The 20,459-nt window shown below is 50.1% G+C and overlaps 2 protein-coding genes across 5 annotated transcripts; one reads left to right on the plus strand and one right to left on the minus strand.

Annotated features, from left to right (window-relative positions):
• Positions 1-157: 157 nt before the first annotated feature.
• LOC121448188 (protein RER1) lies at positions 158-13,283 on the plus strand. Its single transcript, XM_041651996.1, has 7 exons — positions 158-323; positions 3,514-3,601; positions 6,082-6,186; positions 8,113-8,212; positions 10,193-10,271; positions 11,719-11,854; positions 12,384-13,283. Exons 2-7 carry the CDS (start codon positions 3,521-3,523, stop codon positions 12,471-12,473), a joined length of 591 nt encoding a protein of 196 aa, XP_041507930.1. The 5' UTR covers positions 158-323; positions 3,514-3,520; the 3' UTR covers positions 12,474-13,283.
• Positions 11,754-20,163, minus strand: LOC121448187 (peroxisome biogenesis factor 10-like). 4 transcript variants are annotated; one of them, XM_041651992.1, is made up of 6 exons: positions 19,996-20,163; positions 19,334-19,414; positions 17,609-18,000; positions 16,266-16,437; positions 16,043-16,178; positions 11,754-12,318 (listed from the first exon to the last, which is right to left on the minus strand). In XM_041651992.1, the coding sequence occupies exons 1-6, from the start codon at positions 20,099-20,101 to the stop codon at positions 12,240-12,242; spliced, it is 966 nt and encodes a 321-aa protein (XP_041507926.1). In that variant the 5' UTR covers positions 20,102-20,163; the 3' UTR covers positions 11,754-12,239. The 4 variants fall into 4 exon arrangements, with proteins under 4 accessions (XP_041507926.1, XP_041507925.1, XP_041507929.1 ...); XM_041651991.1 differs by having other exon boundaries at positions 11,756-12,318; positions 16,262-16,437; positions 19,996-20,162; XM_041651995.1 differs by lacking the exon at positions 11,754-12,318 and adding an exon at positions 13,893-15,242.
• Positions 20,164-20,459: the final 296 nt, after the last annotated feature.

Consider the following 20,459-nt stretch of genomic DNA (forward strand, 5'->3'; position numbering starts at 1 on the left):
AACATCCGCAGCGCCGGCGTCCGCTCCGGAGCCCCAGAACACTAATGCGCCTGTGCAGCACGGCGCACTTCCTCCGGCCCCGTCCTTCCGGCGGGAAGCACTCCCGCTAACGGCCTCGGCGTCCGTACAGGAAGCGGAAATGGTTGGAGCTTGGGCCCCGCCCCGCGGCCATCTTGGCGGCTGGAGGCGGCGCCGCAGGACGGAACGGAAGTGCTTGGTGCAGCTTCCCGGATCCCGAGCCGAGCTCTGGCGGCCGCCCTGCCCGCCATCCTCCTTCCGCAGCCGTGAGGGAGACCGCGGCTCGGCTGCAGCAGAGCTGCGAGGTGCTGGGGGTGGGCTGGTGGCGCGAACCTGGCCGGGCGGCGCAGCACCGCCTTCCTCTGGACTGTCAAGGCCACGAGCGGGCGGGCGGGGCCGGGCAGTGCCTTTGAGGCTGGCAAGGGCTTGCCAGGGGGCCGGCCGATCCCCGGGAGGGATCCGCGAGGGAGCTGGCGAGCGCTGCCCTCCCCGGCCGTGGGACATTGGAGGAAGGTGGCCTGTTGCTGCCCGCACAGCTCGGAGAGTCTGGGGCGGGCATGTGTTAGGAGTCCTCTTCCTACCCCACCACCGTGTTCGGTTTCGGGGCACACGTGTAGGAATTGAGCCTGAGGGCGAAGACACTACTGAGTGGATTGAAGGGGTGCTGGTTAAATGACTCTAGATTATATGGTGACATTAAGGAAGTAAAACCCCCGGCTGTCTAGGCTGTGAACCTTCGGCATCGCGCTGATAAGACTATATTGTCTTCCTTGGCAAGGATATCAATGCAAGAGGGCTACCCTCCTTCACACTAAGAACTCCCAGTGGCGTTTCTTCCTTGACTCCTAAGAACAGAAAATAATTGAAACTGCCTTTTTGGGTTAAGTTTCAACTCGCAATAATATGGAATTTCCTAAAAAGTCCTCAAAGGAACATCAGTAATCCAGACTCCGTCCCTTGCTTGGATCCTGGTGTGTGTGTTGGGGGATTGATAGAGTGCGAAGGCCTGAGGGAGATCCAAGATGATCATCCTCAAAGGTGGGAGGGGCCCAGCCTTGGAAGAACTCAGACCCGGCCTGGAAGGGCTGTCAAAGAAGGAAAGACTCTTGAAACCTGCAGGTGCTATTCCTTGGCCAGGAGGTAGTGACCACCGATGCTATGCGGAGAACTTTTCTCCTCTCTGCTATATTCCTAACTTCGGAGTGATGGAGTGCAGAAACTAACCAGATAGTAGGCTCTAGAACAAGGCACGGGGAGAATGTTCTGTATGGGTAGTACTTGTCCACTTTAGAACAATTTTTGTGTGTTTGTTGTTTTTTTAGAGTCAGGGTTTCTCTGTATAGCCCTGGCTGTTCTGGAACTCGCTCTGTAGACCAGGCTGGCCTCGAACTCACAGAGATCTGCCTGCCTCTGCCTCCCGAGTGCTGGGATTAAAGGCGACTGCCACCACCACCCAGATCTTAGAACAGTAATTAATCTGGCTTTTGTCGTGACTGAACATAGAGCATTTTCAGTAGGTATGTGGGAAGCACTGCAGGTTGTGAGACCCATCCTGAAAAACCAGACAAGCTCCCCCAAGAAGCTTGCCTTCTAGTGGGAGAAAGTTGAGAGATTACCTGAAAGGAATTGGAAAGCAATTGTTAAAGGAAATAGTAATTGATGTGACCTGGAACTGATGTCAGTTTGGATAGCTTGGAGGGCCTCTCTGACCTTTGAGGGAAGGGATGAGGACTGCAGATAGAACAGCTGGGACAAAGGCCTCCCTTAATCCAGGAACACGTCTGACGTGGTGAATGGCTGGCACTTGCTTGGAGCCAGGCTCTGAGGCTTCAGCACAGGCTGCCACTAGATCCTCATAAGAACCCTTTGAGACAGGCAGAGGGGATCTCATCTCATTTTCCAGATCCAAGCCCCACACATTCTGCAGTAGGAAGTGCAGTGCTGGGATCCGGAGCAGGCAGTGGGACTCCAAAGGTCACATTATTAATCTTGTTATGCTGCCTCTCAGGTTGTTGTTGGCAGTGAGTTTAATCTGATGCAGATCAATGTTTGTTCAATAATCAAAACTTGACTAATGTGTTTTCGGTAGGTTTTCTGCATATCATCTGAACCAGAGTTTTAAGCAGTCAGCTCAGCTTAGAGTACATACTTTAAAGGAATAACCATGTCTTTTTTTCTTTGAAATGGTCTCACTGTATAGATAGGCTGGTCTGGAACTCATTGTGCAGACCAGGTGGACCCCAAACTTACCTGCCTCTGCCTCCTGAGTGCTGGGATTAAAGATGCGCACTACCAGGCCTAGTATTTTCTTTTCGGCATTACTCTCACTTTAAGCAGATGTGTTTTGGTGGTAAACACTTGCATGTACATAGCACAGGGTGAAGAAGATGCTAAGAGAGCTCTCTTATAGGCTGGGTTTGGCCTAAGTGGGATGGGCATGTACACTCTAGGGAGTGCATTTTCTAATGTGCCTTCTATTAGATGTGGAATCCCCCGTAAAGTGTAAAAATGTACCCCCAGAAAGGGAGAGCCATAACTAGGTTTTTCAGTTAAATTGTGTATGTGTAGTTTATGCAACATACCAGAGACCAAAGGGCATTCTCAGTCTCTTGGATGGCTCTGAGCACTGTGCTTAGTGGATCCAGGAAATGGAGGCTTGAGTTGACTATAGGATTACCTATTTGCCATCCGAGGTCACATTATGAGGCCACTGACGTCTTCCAAAGGATCTCCCCAATGTTCACATAGAGGATAGGCTGGAAGAGTTGGACTTACAGCCTTACTGCCCTACTCTAGCTTTTGTGAACCTGATTTCTTACCTACTTTGGGAGCTGAGACCAAGCTCAAGACTTGCGGAAGACTGAAGTCTGCTTGCATGTCTAGATTTTAAAAGAGCTTCCCTGTGCAAGTGATGCACCTGAGGCCGACTGCAGCCAGGGCGCGACTCTCAGCTGCTCAGCACGGGCACCAGCCATCCTTGAGTCAGTTTCTTCCTGCACTGCACTCTTCATAGCAGAAGGAACTAGGACAGGTTCTACACACAGATGTGAGGACCAGGACCGTACGATTTTCCCTTCACTGCCAGTTTCCCTGAGTCCATATCTGAAGAGCTGGATATTAGGCTGGGCCCAAGCCACTGCCTGGCCTTGGTCTGCTGGAGATTTGTCCCCTCTGAAATCGAGGGTAATGATGTTCTTCTTAGCTGTGCCTAACTTCTGTAGTGAATTCTACCTGGGATCCCAGCAGCGTGCTGAAACGGACGGGGCAGATAGGGTTACCTTTAGTTGCCAGATAAGAAATGGCCCGGGATAGTGGGACACCTGCTGGTGTAGTTGATAGCGAGGGGACTTGGCTCTGGGAGTATAGATCCAGGGCAGATCCTGGAAAAGACAAATGCTCTGGATCAAGTCTTACATCTTACAGACTGGTCAGTAGAGGGGAATAGTTTCACACCCCCTGAAGACTTATTTTTAAAGTATCTTATGTTTATCTCAGTTACAGAATGTCTGAAGGGGACAGTGTCGGAGACTCTGTCCATGGGAAGCCATCAGTGGTGTACAGATTTTTCACACGGCTTGGACAGGTGAGTGGATTTGTAGATCATTAATAGAAATATTTGGAAGAGAAACTGTGACTCCTGTTGAATCCCGAAGGGTGAGCTTGTTGTTTCACAGGGAGGAGCTAAGCTACAGCTTGTACCCCTGTGGAAACTTTCGCTTTCAGGGTTTGGCTCTTTTCTTCACCATGCATGCCTGCATACACGTTCCTCACCGCGTATGCCTGCGTACACGTTCCTCACCGCGTGTGCCTGCGTACACGTTCCTCACCGCGTGTGCCTGCGTACACGTTCCTCACCGCGTGTGCCTGCGTACACGTTCCTCACCGCGTGTGCCTGCGTACACGTTCCTCACCGCGTGTGCCTGCGTACACGTTCCTCACCGCGTGTGCCTGCGTACACGTTCCTCACCGCGTGTGCCTGCGTACACGTTCCTCACCGCGTGTGCCTGCGTACACGTTCCTCACCGCGTGTGCCTGCGTACACGTTCCTCACCGTGTGTGCCTGCGTACACGTTCCTCACCGTGTGCGTGCGTACACGTTCCTCACCGTGTGTGCCTGCGTACACGTTCCTCACCGTGTGTGCCTGCGTACACGTTCCTCACCGTGTGTGCCTGCGTACACGTTCCTCACCACGAATGCCTGTGTACATGTTTCTCACCGTGAGTACCTGCATACACGTTCCTCACCGTGAGTGCCTGCATACATGTTCCTCACCATGAGTACCTGCGTACATGTTTCTCACCGTGAGTGCCTGCATACGTGTTCCTGGAAAAGGTCAAGTAAAGAGGTCTGGACAGTGGGGACCCCATCCTGTTTTTGTTTTGCTGCTGCTTTGTTGTTTGGTTTTTTGATTTTCTAAGACATGGTTTCTCTGTGTACCTTTGGGGCCTGTCCCAAAACTTGCTTTGTAGACCAGGTTAGTGGTAGTCCTTTATCTCTTTCCACCCTTTTCCTTTAACCTGCCACCTGCATCTGTACACAGAGACACGGAAACTGCCCTTTTATTTTCTAGCCATCCTAACCTGAATAATCACACAAAAACTATATTAATGATTAATTATAACACTGTTTGGCCGATGGCTCAGATGTATTTCTAGCTAGCTCTTACATCTTAAATTAACCCATTTCTTTTAATCTATCCCCACTGTCTCTTTGACTCTGCCTACTCCTCTCTATATATATCTTTTCAGATCCTGCCTGGCTATAGTCTGCCCTACCATAGGCCAGAGCAGCTTCTTGACTAACCAATGGTAATAAAATATATTCACAGTATACAGAGGGGAATCCCACATCATGCATCCATACATCCTGGCACACCTCATCCTGCCCGAGCGTGTGAGCCTTCCATGTTGGCTCAGGTAGATACAGTTCACTCCATGACTGTCTGAGGCAGCCTCACACTGTATCTGAAAGTCTGACTTAGCTGGGCGGTGGTGGCACACGCCTCAATCCCAGCACTCGCAAGGCAGAGGCAGGCGGATCTCTGTGAGTTCGTGGCCAGCCTGGTCTACAGAGCTAGTGCCAGGACAGGCTCCAAAACTACACAGAGAAACCTTGTCCCGATAAACCAAAAATAAATGAATGAATGAATGAATGAATGTCTGACTCAGTGAGCTGATATGACTCAATTAAAAACTTCAAATTTTTGCTGGGCGGTGGTGGCGCACACCTTTAATCCCATCGCTCGGGAGGCAGAGGCAGGCAGATCTCTGATTTCAAGGCCATCCTGTTCTACAAAGTAAGTTCCAGGATGGCCAGGGCTAGGTACACACATATACGTGTGTGTGTGTGTGTGTGTGTGTGTGTGTGTGTATGTGTGTACATATGTATATGTAACGAATGTTTTAAATGCTATAATTAAAATTTAAAGTTATATTTCAAAATTAAATGTAAGACATATCTATGTATGCATGAAATGTCTGTTGATAGAAAACCCAGAATTTCCTTAGTAATGACTGTAGCTGTTTTGGTATGTCTACTCGCACACTCTGGCTGCCAGCAGTCACGCTATGACCAACCACTTAGCAGTGGGTGCAGGTAGGACCAGGCAGGCCTGCTGGGCAAGTGAGAGGTCCTGGAGTCTGGAGAGCACATCGGGGGCAGCGAGAGACCCTCGGGAAAACAGGTTTTGGGGTAGGGTTTGAGCCATGAGTCTTACAGTGTGGGATGGTGGATTTAAGATGTGTGCTTTTCCCTTTGCAGCCCAAGTCCTCTCTGTGGGGTGAAGTTAGTTTTCCCTGTAATGATGTTTCTGGGCTAATGCTGTAGCACAGTATTTTATACTTGATTATTTTATAATTTTCTTATGAAGTGGTTCTGTTTCAGGAATTATTGTAGGTAAATTTTGGATTAATCGTAGTCAGTGCTTCATGCTGGTGTATATTATATAACCTCTTACATTTTAAACATCTCTTTAAACTGAAGCCCAGCTATACCAGAAAGTGCACTTTGTAGTGTAGTGGGAGTTGTGGGCTGATGTTTTGTCTTTAATTCTTGTCTTACAGATTTATCAGTCCTGGCTGGACAAGTCTACCCCCTACACAGCTGTCCGGTGGGTCGTGACACTGGGCCTGAGTTTTGTGTACATGATTAGAGTTTACCTGTTACAGGTAAGCGTTTGCACATTGTCTAACTGTGCTATTGCTTGGGGTGTGGATTGGATGTATATTAGAGGTGTGGTCTGTAATAATTACTTTCAGAAGTTTCAGGGTAAGCACCTGTCTAAAGAGGATTGGTCACAGTCTGTCCTCACTTTATCATATCCTCTACCTAGAGTTCCGAGCATGCCCAGGCTAGCCTTGCCCTGAGTCCTTTAAACAGACCTGTGGAATCCTTCCGACCTTGCTGTGTCTCTCCATTCTCGAAAGGAGTGTTACAAACTCAGGGTGCCATGAATGACTTTGGCACTCACCTGGGATTAGCAGTTTCTGAGCTGCTACTTTGTGGCTAAGGAACATTAAGAGGGCAATATAATGGATAGGGTAGCTTAGGCAGTCCTGTAGATCCGTAGGCTGGCGGTGGATGCCTTGAACAGGTGGCTTCTCCTCAGACTTGTCTGGAGTTTGTTGCTTCCTAGTTAGACATGTGGTTTCCAAGAAGTCCTTGCAGACCTGTGTTGGATGCTTTTCCAGAAGACGGCAGCTCAGAGACCTCGTCTAGAGTGTATCTCCTCTGCAACCCTGAAAGCTTTACTTCCTCATTTAGAGCTCCTTCCTTTTATTCATCCATGTATTCATCCAGTCTGTAGAAGGACATTAGGACAAGAGGCAACACAGTGATTTACTGGATTCATTGATGCATTCACTACTGTGTGAAATTCATAAAGTGTAGAACTTGTCCTTTATTGTTTTCATTTTTAATTTATCCCTGTGAGCAGACACAGTGTTGGCTTAGCACGACATGATGATGGTAGGCTACTCTCTGGTTTATTCTGGAAGGACTGGATCTGTGCCGCATGTCTGAAATTAGTGTTGAGTTTCTGTTTATTGGAACTTGGTCGATTCACTAGTGGAAAGACTGGACTGGCAGCCTTGGGGTGGGGGTGGGGCACAGCACACAGGTTGGTTGTACTCTGTTCTGGATCAGATTTGTGCCTGACTTGGCATTCCTCATAGCTTGGCTTTTCAACATGATAGCATGCGTGCATAAAACTGACTTTTACATCCAGTTTTTAGTTGTCTGACTTGAAAATTTTTTAGGCAGAAAATTTCTTTTTGTTTTAAAAGTACAGGCCTTTAAGGTGTATGGTTTAGTTCTGGAAATCAACTAGGGAAGCTTGATGCCCTAGTGTGCTAATGTTGGGACTACAGGGATTCCCAGTTCTTTGTCTTCTCTGGAAGCCTGGGGTGGTAGTGCAGGCCTTTAATCCCAGCACTCCTGAGGCAGAAGTAGGCGGATCTCAGTGAGTTCAAGACCACTGGTCTGCAGAGTGAGGTCCAGGACAGCCAGGGCTGTACAGAGAAATTCTGCCTTGAAAAACCAAAAAAGAAAGGAAGGAAAGAATGAATGCATACACTTTTTCTCTTGATTCCTGGTTCTAGTTCTTTTTTTTTTTTTCTGTGAGGCTAGCATTCCAAGTGAAGTATTTTGGTGCTGTCTGCAGAGGACTGCCCCCTCTCGAGTGTGCAGTAACATGGACGTTCTGTTGTAGATGCCTTGTGAACCTGTGTGCTCACAGCAGGTTTTGAGGCCAGGTGCCCAGCCCAGCTAGCCCTATGGGGCAAGAGTGTCTATTGAGGAAAGCTTTCTCTTCTGCTGTAACCAGTTCTGGTAAGGACTGTGCCTGACTGTCATGCACATTTCGCTGAACCCTTAAAGAAGTTTGTTTTCTGGGCCACAGGTTGCCATGGTCATATCAAACCGACAAGGTAAGTTGAGGTAAATGGTCACCGTGGAGCATTCCTCAGTCCTTACCACTTCATCTGGAGTAAACCATGTTCCTAGTGCAGCAGAGCTTTATGGGTATGGGCTCGTGAACTGGTTCCAGCTGGTGGTGGCTGGGCTGCTCATTGATGATGGCTTTCCTTCTCTTCCAGGGTTGGTACATTGTGACCTATGCCTTGGGGATTTACCACCTAAACCTTTTCATAGCGTTCCTTTCTCCCAAAGTGGATCCTTCCTTGATGGAAGACTCAGGTACAGCAGGGGCTGCTGGGGCGCTGTCCAGGCTACTCTATGCATCTGCATTCTTCTGGGATAATCTATGGGTCTGGGAACACTTGGACCTGGGCTTGTGATATTTATATGTGCTGTAATGTCTGCATCAGAATGAGTTTGTCTGTAGGATTACCCCGTAAACCCTGTGCAGCTGTGAAAAGGATCATTCTTTAATCCCCATGTTGTTTAGGAGGAAACTGAAGCCCTGGGGTTAAATAACTAACTCATCCGAGCCACACTGGGGGCAACTCCTCTGCTTTCTGTAATAACTCATCCAAGCCACAAGCATGGACAACACACGCAGGGCAGCTCCTCTGCTTTCTGTCTCAGAATTCACGGTTGACCAGAGGGACCAGGAGCAGTACACAGCAGGAATGCAGTACAGATCAGTGGGACCCTGGTCGCCAGCAGCTGGTCCAGACTGGGGCATTGGGTGCTCCCTGGGTTCTGAGTTGAAATGTTCTTGGTGTGTTTTTGTGCCCAAGTGAGGCCAGCTTTGGGTTGTGGCTGACAGATAGTGAACAGTGGCCTTTGCTTTCTCGGGGGAAATGCTCAGTGCTGATTTCAGATTGGATGATTAGAAGCTTTGATAACCAGGGGCATTTCCTGTGGATTTTAGCTTCTCTGTCTGTCAGTAGGATAGATGAGAAGAGGCCTTGTATCTGGTAGTCCTGGTTGGCCCATTTTATTGGTTAGAGGATAGGTGGGAGGAGTAAACAGAACAAAATGCTGGGAGGAAGAGGAAGTGAGGTCAGAGTCTCGACAGCTCTCCTCTCGAGCAGACGCCTGAGAGAGACACCATGCCCCGCTCCCGGGATGAAGCTCTGACCCAGGATGGACATAGGCTAGAATCTTCCTGGTAAGCGCACCTTGGGGTGCCATACACAGATGATTAGAAATGGGCTAAATTAATATGTGAGAATTAGCCTAGAAGAGAATGGGCCAAGCAGTGTTTAAATGAATACAGTTTGTGTGTTGTTATTTCGGGCATAAGCTAGCCGGGCAGGCGGCTGGGGTGCTGGGGACGCAGCCCCATCGCCCTTATTACTACACTGGTGCATACATACATGGGCTCTCCTCCATAGGTTTGTAGACAAGGATAGGCTTGCCTACATTTCTCCCTTACCCTCTTGTTTTTCCTTTTTGGTTTTTAGAGACAGGATTTCTCTGTGTAGTCCTGGCTGTCCTACAACTTGCTCTGGCCTTGCACTCAGAGAGCCGCCTGCCTTTGCCTCCTGAGTCCTGGGATTAAAGGTGTGCACCACCACTGCCCATCTTTTTATTTATTAAGTGTGTATGTCACATGTGGAAGTCAGAGGACTTGCAGGATTTGTTTTTTTTTTTAAACATTTATTTATTTATTATGCATACAATATTCTGTCGGTGTGTATGCCTGCAGGCCAGAAGAGGGCACCAGACCCCATTACTGATGGTTGTGAGCCACCATGTGGTTGCTGGGAATTGAACTCAGGACCTTTGGAAGAGCAGGCAATGCTCTTAACCTCTGAGCCATCTCTCCAGCCCCCGACTTGCAGGATTTGGTTGTTTTACCATGAGGGTTCCAGGGATTGTCTGTCCCAGCAGCCAAGTGTCTTTGTCCACTGAGCCAGCTCAGTGTCACTTCTTACTTTACTGTGGGAATGGATTTTATGTCATGAACCGCTACATGGCCTGCATTCTCTCTTTACTACTTGTTTATGTACACGTCAGTTTGTCTTTGTCCTAATTTATGTAACTAGATAGTAAAACAAATGGAAAATCTGTGTGAAGTGTATTTTTGTTTGTTGGTTGTCTCTCCGGAGTTGCCTGCAGACCCCATACTTTATCTCTGGTTGACTCAATTTGTTGCCATGTGTGAGGCACAGCAGTTTGGAAGCATCAAGGGAAGACTTACAAGTGGGGCAGAAACCCGAAGGTAGAGGCAGATGCTTCACCTCTAGCTGATGTTGTACATTTCAGATGACGGCCCTTCATTACCAACCAAACAGAATGAGGAGTTTCGTCCCTTCATTAGAAGGCTTCCAGAATTCAAATTTTGGTGAGTGAATTGTTTTCCATTGGACAATAGAGTACATCCATCTCTGTATCTTATTTTAACAAACACATAGTAATTGTCCACACGTGGGGGCTATGGAATGACATTTTTTGGTACACATACATTGTGTAATAGTCTCGTAATGGTCAGGGTTAGGTATTTTGAAGTAAGTCCAGCATTGTTGCCCGCTGCTTACCCTCCTAGCTACATGTGGAAGTCATTTTTCCTGACCAGTCATGCCTTTATTTCTTCAAGGCTTTTGTGGAAGATACTTGAGCTATTAGAGTAGACCAGTTTTTGTCCCAGATAGTTATTGGTTTAACAAAACGAGAATTTTGTTTTGCTTGGATGTGGTATGCATTAATCTAAAAAGTAACAGCTGTATTGGGTATGGGGTGGGTCACAGGGCTGCTCTCTGGGGAGACCATCACTTCACAGTGTTTCCCCTTGGGTTGACACAGTAGTCTAGGGTTAGTGGATAAAGGGTCTTAACAGCTGTTTTCCAGGCCCCGTGCCTCCTGTAGGCACGGCTGTTGACTCAAGGCACCCTGGGAAGGTTAGGCCTTCCCAGAGCGGACATCCTGGAAGTTCTGGGAGACTAGGAAGAGACTGGGAACACATTAGTGTAGCTCCTTTTACGACCTTCTGTCAAAAGGTCAAAGCTATGTATGACCTGCTGGCCTGTCTTTGAGACTATCTGCTCCTGGACCACAAAAGGAGCCAAAGTCTTTGGCTCAGTAAACTGAAGGAGCAGACTGAGTTCTTTGAGTGCTTTAACTGCAGCTCTGGTGCTGTGCATGGAGCAAGTGTGTGAGATAGGATCCGGGAGAGGAAATAGAAAGTGGGCAAGACGCCCCCAGGAGCCTGGATGTTGTTCTGTAGGAAAAGAGGAGCTTGTGTGTGTGTGTATGGGGGGGGGGGGTGAGTACAGAGGCTGACAAGGTGTGTGATGGTGGCAGGGCTGTGTGCTGGACTCAGGCACCCAGTGTCAGGACCAGGGCCTAGGCTCTTCTCCAGATGGCAGTTCTAGGTAGCAAACACAAGGTACATATTACACTTTGTATAAGTTTAAGAAGTCTTAGCTTGGGGGCTGGAGAGATGGATTGGTGGTTAAGAGCACTGGCTGTTCTTCCAGAGGACCTGGGTTCAATTCCCAGCAACCACATGACAGCTCACAACTGTTTATAATCCCAGTTTCAGGGGATCTGACATCCTTACCTCACACCAGTTGCACATAAAAATAAATAAAAATGTGAAAAAAAGAATATATTAAAAAAATAAGAAGTCTTAGTTTTTAAAAGGTTGAGAGGATGTGGTTCAGTGTTACACACAGACTGACTTGATGTATCTCTAGTAGGTACCTCTGAGCAGACAAAGGCAGGAGTGTCAGCGGGTTGACAGGTGCCTGGTGCTACCTAGAGCTCATACTAATTTTTCCCTTTGCTTTAAGGCATGCAGCTACAAAAGGCATTCTTGTGGCTATGGTCTGCACCTTCTTCGAGGCTTTCAACGTCCCCGTGTTCTGGCCGATCCTGGTGATGTACTTCATCATGCTTTTCTGTATCACAATGAAGAGGCAAATAAAGGTAAAGATCACAGCACTGCTGTGCCAGGCGACGGCTCCAGCCTGCGGCCTCAGTGTCCCTGGGAAAGTAGCTTGGGTCTTAGTGCTGGGCATGGCCTCCTGTGTGTCATGACTGACCTGTACTCGGCTTCTGGCTTCTGTGAGAACAGGTGGGCCCTTCCTCAACAGTTGCTGAGTCAGAAAGCCCTGGGTAGGGCAGGGTTGGGCTTGGCCCTGTGGTGCCTCAGTGGCTCTCAGGGTCCTGTGGTAACCTCCTAGAGTGTTACGGCACATCCTTGGATTGGTGGTGTAGCTGCACCCTCTGTGCTCTCTCTAGCTCATTCCAGGGGCTCATGAGATGCTGTCCAAATGTTGGGATTTCAGGCAGGCCTCCAGTGGGTCGAGTCCTATGGAGCACACTGTTGGCTTCTTGACTTCAGTTGTGATAGCACAAACAGTCGAGGGGGTGCCTTTGGCTCTGCAGATCTAGGGAGAGGGTTAAGCAGGAAACTGTTCTCAAGTAACTCAAGTTTGTGTGTTTATTTCCCCAGCACATGATTAAATACCGGTACATACCATTCACACACGGAAAGAGGAGATACAAAGGGAAGGAGGACGTGGGCAAGACATTTGCTAGTTAGAAGCCGGACTGAATCTGTCACGCGTGTTCAAGGACGGTTTTGAGCCATTGTAACAATGCCTTTTCTTCACATAAAGTAGTTGATTATGAGGAAGTTGAATTTTCTTTTTAAGAGGAGCTTCAATGATTTGTATCTGAAATATCAGGTTCTTGAAGAAACTGGCATTTAAACCAAATTGCATTGATTTCTTTTTCAGTGATGTTCATGTGTTTGAAGTGAACAGAATTGTAGTGAACCAGAGGCTTGGGAGGCCAGGAGAGTGGCAGGCCAAGAGAGCGGGAGGGAGGATGGGAGTGTAGCCTTGCCTTCCTGACCACGCTGAGGCCGCTCCTCTGCACCAGAGGGACATGCCAGCCTGCTTCCTACATGTGAAAAAGAATGTAACCCTTTGAGGGTGACTCCCAGCAGCTTCGCGGGGTTCTCATGCCAGTTTCTGAATCTTACTCACTAGAGATGGTTTTCAAGTTGGCCTCTATGACAATGACTCAGAACTTTGTTCCTAACTACCATGATTGCTTTTGAAGGCCTGGAATTATAAATATATATTATATTTTAATTGTTTGAGATTATTTTGACACTTTCCTTTGATACGTAACATTTTCCTTTTGATGAATTTAAACTTGTTCTCATGCAACAGCCTCTCTAAGGAGACAGCAGTAGCCAGAGCACACCAGGTGTGGGGTTTGTCACATGGCCTTTTACTTCCTATGGGAAAACAGAAGCCCTCCGCATGTCGAACTTTTTGATGTGATAAAAATAATACTCTTTAAACATTTTACTAAGTGACTTTTAAATTCCAACTTTATTAAAGAAAGCGTCCCTTGCTTGTATAGTCTTCGTCTACACCACTAGTCATTCACTGAAGTACAGCTTGCTCTTCACAGCTGGAGGAGGGGAACCATGATGCCAGGTCCCACCAGGACAGAGGAAACACCACAGGGATCGGAGGGACTGGGGCTGTGACCTTTTCAGAACCCTACCCAGTCCGTCACCTGGGTTCCTTTTGTTCCTTCTAGAGCCACGCTTTGTGCTCTCAACCCATCACGTCTGCGCCTTTCTTTTCCCTCTCTTTCTTTCTTTCTTTCTTTCAACTATGTAAGCACTTGGGGTTCAAATCTGGACATTTTTTGTTTATATTTTCTGCGTTGTTTTCCTCAGCACTGACTAAGCTCAGGTGTGATGGAAAGTTGCAGCCAGAGGAGTGAGTTACAGACAGGGTGCTACAGGTCTGTAGAGCTGTGTTCCAGGTTCCCATGGGGACTCCGTCTTACCATAGGGTCCCTAAAGTTACCCTGGCCAGGTGGTGGTGGCACACGCCTTTAATCCCAGCACTTGGGAGGCAGAGGCAGGCGGATCTCTGGGAGGCCAGCCTGCTCTACAAGAGCTAGTTCTGGGACAGGCACCAAAGCTACAGAGAAACCCTGTCTCGAAAAACCAAAAAAAAAAAAAAAAAAAAAAAAAGTAAACAAATAAAGTTACCCTGTGTATGTCTGGGTCCCCTAGAAGGATGGCTCCTGCTCTTGGTAAGGGGACCTTCACAAGGAGCCTTGTGACATCAAAGACCACTACTGGGAACTGGGCTTCTATCCGGACATCTTCACACTGTTTTATGAGGTCTTTCTAGATCTTCTGGGTTTTGGTTTTTGTTTTTTTCAGGACAGGGTTTCTCTGTGTAGCCTTGGCTGTCTTGGAACTAGCTCTGTAGACCAGGTTGGCCTTGAACTCACTGAGATCCACCTACCTCTGACTCCTGAATGCTGGGATTAAAGGTGTGCACCACCATGCCCAGTTAGATCTTGTGTTCTTAGTGTGGCTTTTCTGTGAAATTAGTTTCTCAAAGATGTGCCAGGCTGTCTGACATGAACTCAAGTTAAAAGCTTGGAAATGTCAAATGGAGGCAAGAATCAAGCTAGGGAAAAGTCAGGAGGGGCTGGACACAGGTGACACTGGAAAAGCAAGTCACAGCTGTCCCCTAACTCCTCAGAGAACTGGTATCTGAGGACACATGGAAATCGGTTTATAGGAGAAAACTCACTAAGCCAACTCTGCCAGGTCGGCAAGGTTTCAACAAGATGCTACTGCCCAGCCCAACCTGAGTTTACTCCCGAAATATATGATTAAAAAAAAAAAATCAGCTCCTGCAAGTTGTTCTCTGATCTCCATACATGTACCATGACATGTGTGCACCTTCATATAATTAAAAAAAATCTGCAACCCAGGGAGCCCCCATTCCTACCCAGAAGGCTACGAGGAAGACCTCTGTTTTCCTAAGGAGTTGGCAACAGTATTAATAAGCACGGGGCAGGAGTGTTAGGAGGGTGCTGACCTCGGTGGGTGTGGAGCCCACAGTGCAGGGCTTCACCCCAGCCTCACCCTCAGCCCTGCCTCTCACACAGACCTGAATAAAATACCCTGAGCTTCCGAAGCAGCTCTCAGCTGTGTGACCTAGGGAGGGAGGGGGAACCCACTACTCCAGAGGGTCAGAAGAAGCCATAATAAGTAAGGGGCAACAAACTCTCCTACCCCCTATGGAGTATTGCCTGTTTGCCCCCAACCCTTTCTCTTCCCAGGTAGCTATGTAGCTTAAATGACAAAGAACAGTGCATGAGGACTTTATATTTCTGTGCAGACACAGTTCTGAGGATAAGCTGTCAACTTGCATCCACTTCTCAGAGCTGTTTGGTGACGATCTGGTCCCGGTCAGCGGTAGTGCCTCAGGTAGACCAGCTTCTGCGGTGGGAACTTTTCCCTGCACAAGGGACACTCTGTCTGTGGGGTGAGGTGTGTGTCACGATGGCCATGTACTGTATCTGGCCCCGATCCCCACCGTATCTCTTCTGTTCCACACATGCACAGCTGTGAGTCAGCCAGAAAACAGCCTCTCCCAGCGTCTGCATCCTAGGGGCACGGGACTGTGTTGATTCACCACAGCTGTGCCCACCTCCTTCAGTACCTAGGAACCCTGGATTTCTGGGGCCTCTCCTGGGCTTTTCCTTCTGACTGAGCCTCTGCCATGGCTTCCCAGCAACCCTGGGCCAAGAGCTGTGGAGGGGAGGGCTTTAGACCCCGTCAGTGAGAGACATCGGGCTGTGTGTGCTGTTCTAGTCTTCCAGCTCGGATGCACCCTGGTACTTCCTCTCAAGAGACAGGACTCTGCACATTTCACACTTACACATGCTGGCACTTGAGCAACTATGCGGACTGCTGACCTTGCAGTGTGAACGCTCGTGTTTTCTATACTGTAGCCCAGGATGCCCACCTCTTACCAGCAGGGCAGCAGCTCACTGGCTAGACATGCCAGCCAGGGCCCTGCTGCTTACAGGAAGCAGTGGCTTTGGGTACCTGTCCTGCTGGAAACAGTTCAGTGGCACAGAGGACAGCTTGGTGTGTGCTAGCATCCTAAGTGTCCTGAGCGTACCAGGAAGCAAGACAAGCCTATGGTTAAGTGTGGCCTGATCTGTACACCTGTCACCTACCATTCACCTGCATACTCAGTCAGACCTCAGAAGGGGAGTTCCCCAAGTCAGGAGAGGGTTGGGAGGTGGGGTCGAAGGCCGGGGAGCACATACCTTAGTGTTGCACCATTCAGTGATGCACTCCCAACAGAAGAGATGGCCACAAGGTGTCGCTGTGGAGTGTCTTCGCTCTTCCAAGCATAGGGTGCATAGTGGGGTTCTGCAAACAGCCCTGTCTTCCAGGGAACTCCTGTGGGGGTGAGGACACAGCTTAGGTAAGTGCACCGTTCACAATCTTAGAGCATGCCAAAGTCCCTCCAACCCCCTGTACACCTGCGGTGGGACAGGTTGCGGTGCAGCCTCCACTCCTTCCTGGCTCTCTGCTTCTGCCTGAAGCTGTACACCTGCAGCCCCATGGACAGTGCCAGATGCAACAGGGAGATGAGGCCCAGCAGTCGGTAGCTTGTGCGAGCCCTCAGGTCCTCTCCAGCCAGGCGGCGAGCACGGAGCTGTTGAGACAGGTGACCCCACCCCACTGCCATCAGGATCCCCCTAGGACCTGGCCTCTTGTCTGCTGGAGGTGTTATGTTCAGCCAGGCCTCCCCTTGGCACTGGGAGTGTCCAGAGAACAAGAATCAACCAGGGAGATGGGCTCAAGTATTGTTGTGAGGGAGAACCCTGGCTACAGGTTGACCTTTAGGCATTAGATGCAAACTGAGCCAGGAGGCTAGATGGACCAGGAAAATGGGTACGGATTCTGGAGCTGTTTGGGGACCACTTCAGAGGACGAGTAGGGTGGGAAATAGCAAGGGGAACCTAGACAGGCAGATGCTGTTCCCTTTACCGCATCCTCTAGGGACACTTTGACCCCCCCGGATACTGTCCTCGCCGCTGCTGTAGCTGGTGATGTAACTCCCATCCACATCACAAGAACCACAGTCTTCTACTCCGTACTCCTTCCTACTGGCAGGGAGATGAAGACAGCAGGGCAGCTATGCCTTTGGGCTGGAGCAGGAAAACAGGATGGCAGGCCCTACAGCAAACCCAGTGTCCAACGTTCAGTAGCCATTAGGGAAGGAGGCTGCTCCATTAAATGATTGCTGGGGTGGGGGGTTTGCTGGACAACCCCTTGTCTGGCAGTACGGAGGTTATCCTGAGGCCAGACTGTGGTTCTATGATGAGACTGGAGGGAGAGATGGCAGCTCTGGTGGGTGGTGGGCATGGGTGTGATACCCAAGGGGAGGTTTTCTGGTTGACAGGATGCAAGGGTATTGGTAGAAAGTCAGGGTGTGAAGAGGTGGGGGTTTAGTACAGACCGTAATGAGAGATGTACTTACTGTGGGCTACTGTAGGAATATTTGTTATATCAAGCCCTAAGACCTTGCCTTTCTGGGAGGGCTGCTATAGGCAGGGATGGACGTCCTAGAACCTGCACTTGACACCTTCTGGAATAGGTGCTCATCCCCCTAAGCAGTGAAATGGACACAGCCACAGGCCAGTGGGGAGAAAACCCAAGTCCACTCAGTGCCCGGCTCTGGTTGTAGGAAGGAAAGGATTTACTGCACTCTCCGTTTGTGGAAACTGACTGAATAAACTCAACAACATGTCGCTGTGACCATGCCATCAGCGTGGGCCCCAAAGAGGCCCCAGCCAGCAGTCCCCCTTGGCATTGCTACTTACATAACGGATCCCTGCTAGCCTCTTGGCCAGGTGGTAGAAGGCACCATGGATGTAAAACCAAGCAACATGGAACCGGTGGAGGCAGGCAAGGCCCTGTCTGAGGATAAAGACTGCCCGCTGGAGTGTTCTCCTCTGCTGCTCAGTCAGGCTGGCTGCATGCTGACGCACCCAGCGCCTTGCCCCTGATCGGCTGCGTCCTCCAGACGGCAGACGCGTACTATCACCATCGGCTTGCAGCTCCTGCTCCAGAGGCAGCAGAGCCTTGTCCAGCAGGTAGGGCAAGACAGCATGCACTGCGACCAGCACTCCACGGCGGAGCCTGGAGGGCACACGCTGCTGGGAGGGGTCCACCTGAATGATTCCAACATACTCCTCTCCAAGCGTCTGGTAGCCTGGGGATCAATGCACAATGATGAGGATCCAATGCAGGGATGTCACACCCCTCCCCCTCCGCATCCTGGAACCTGCCCTTCCAGCTGTCACCCGTGAGACCTAGCCAAGATCAACATGGCTTCTTACTAGACCCACTGTGGGCTTGCTGTGATTTCATGATGTGACACAGATTTCCACTCTGGGATAGGTCCTTGTTTCCCTGGTCAGCTCTTGCTGTCTTCAGTCTTAATTTGTTCCCAGTTTCCCAGTCCCTCCTCTGCCTAAGCCCTACCCACCCGTTGTTCAAGAGTCTCGTGGCTGCTTCCAGGTTATGGCTCAGTCTGGATCTGGTCCAGTCCTAAGTATGAGATGTAAGGTCAGCTGCTTACTTGACAGTATCATATAGAGTCAGAATAAGCACCCTCAAGCCTGCCCCTGCCAACTAGCTAGCTTAGAGTTGTCCAACCTGGGAAAGCCTTGTCTTACACCCTGCAGAAGCCAAAGCCAGACCTCTTATTCCCGAGGCCAAACCTGAGGTGCACCCTGAACTACGCTCTCCATGTGTCTATGACCCTGTCTGTAGCAACCTCTGTCCCCAGCATGTCTGGTCATGGCCTGCAGTTAGCTTCCTTGTATCTGGCAATGCCTCATGCCTCATAAAAGGGAAAGACACTTCCTGAGAGAGGCTCCTTGCTTTGCCCCACCCCAGACTTGGTGTTTTTCCCTGAGGAGATCAACACTTCTCGGGGTGCCTTACAGTGTGGTTACCTGGTGCTTGCTGTTTCTCCCACCACCCAGAGTCTAGTGTGTGGGGGCAGGTCACCCGCAGCAATCTCTCCTGGCGTCTCTGAGGTGATCTGCATTCCTTGTTGGATGCTGAGCTGGCTCTGGTGATCTGAGGCCCCTACCATGGCTTTTCTGTCAAGGACTATCAGCTTCTCTTTGTCCACCTCATGCAGGTTTAATGGCCAGTATGTGAGGGGTCAGGACTGATTTGCCTTTGGCCACTGACAAGTGGGTCCTGGGGTTGGGGATTTAGCTCAGTGGTAGAGCTTGCCTTGTCCAGTGAGCGCAAGGCCCTGGGTTGGGTCCTTAGCTCTGGGGCGGGGATAGGTCCCAATAGCACCCTTGGGAAGGTTCTGGATGAAGTCTTCAGGGATATACAAATGCAAGGAGACCCCCTGGCTGAGGGCTAGTGCTAGGCTTGCCTCTAGAGAGAATCTAGGCGGCACCTCCTCCTCTGGTCAGTGTCTTTCTTCCCTGAGGCTACAAGCAGGTGAATCCCAGGAGCTGCCCAGTGGGTTGGGTGGGCCGTGGGCCCGTCAGTGCCACGGACTGGCTAAGTGCTGCTACCTGCAACTGTGGTGAGGCCAAAGTAGGCTATGTCCGAGAGTAGCTCAATCTCTCTCCTCCATTCCAGCCATTTCTTTGCACCTGAGAGGAGAAAAATGTTACCTCTGAGCAAGTGACGTGGGTTCACTGAAATCCCCCCCCCCCCGGGTGTGTGGGGCGTTAAAGTCCAGGTCCCATCCCTTCTCTGCTAGGGCGATCCTCAACTACTACTTTTTTCTGCCGGGCTCCTCTGCTTCCCTGCCCTGTCCTCTCTCCACCTGGTTGACACGAATGACTCTGAGGGAAGGCTACTTCCTAAAAACCTCTCAGCTGTAACTTTCTTGAGTCAGGAACTGTTCTAGGACTTAGGAGGGCCCAGAAAAGTCTAGGTAGTGCCAAGAACACAAGCCAGAGATCACCTGTTTAGTATCAAATCTCGGCTCTCCCAAATCCCTGCCTGAGAAATCTGCCTGGAAACCTCCACGTGCCTCCCTGTAAGAGTAATAATGCCAGGTCCAACCTGTAGGGGCGTATGAGAAATAAACGGGCAAATGTTTGAGAACACTAAGCAGGCACTGCCCGGCGCAGAGACCTGCAAAGTGTTCTGCACGAAGTCTGTTTTGATCCTCACTTTTCTAAGGAGCTTCGGAGCTGCAGCCTGTCTGGGTGCCCGGGGCGCTCACCCGCTAGGCTGTGCAGCGCGCCCCCCGCCGCGCTCCGCAGGCCTCCCAGGTAGTAATCGTCCTTCTGCGCTGCTCGGATCACTTCGGGTGCACCTGCCAGCGCCATGGCCCGAGTCGGTGAGCTCACACCGCGCCGGCGCGCCTCACGGGCGGGGCCTGTGACGCTCGACGTGCGCTCGCGCGGCGCAGACTGTAAGCATCACGCGGACGAAGGCGGGGCCTAGGCGTGACATCCTGAGAGGCGGGGATCTAAGGGCGGAGCTACGTGGAGGCCGGGGTGTGGGTGGGGCCGCGAGGGAGGGGTGGAGTCACGAGGGAGAGGGGCGGAGCCACGTACTGGAGTCGCGAAAGTCTTGATTCTCGGCCGGCAGGGCCCTGAGATAGCTCTGCTTCTCAGGTGTAATTTTTTTGGCAGGAGTTACATGTCTCTGGGACTGTAGGAGTGGACCCTTAATGTGGTCTCC

The sequence above is a fragment of the Microtus oregoni genome, unplaced genomic scaffold, assembly GCF_018167655.1.
Source record: "Microtus oregoni isolate MIOR12 unplaced genomic scaffold, Mior012 000005F_ref0000423, whole genome shotgun sequence".
Classification (NCBI taxonomy): Eukaryota; Metazoa; Chordata; class Mammalia; order Rodentia; family Cricetidae; genus Microtus; species Microtus oregoni.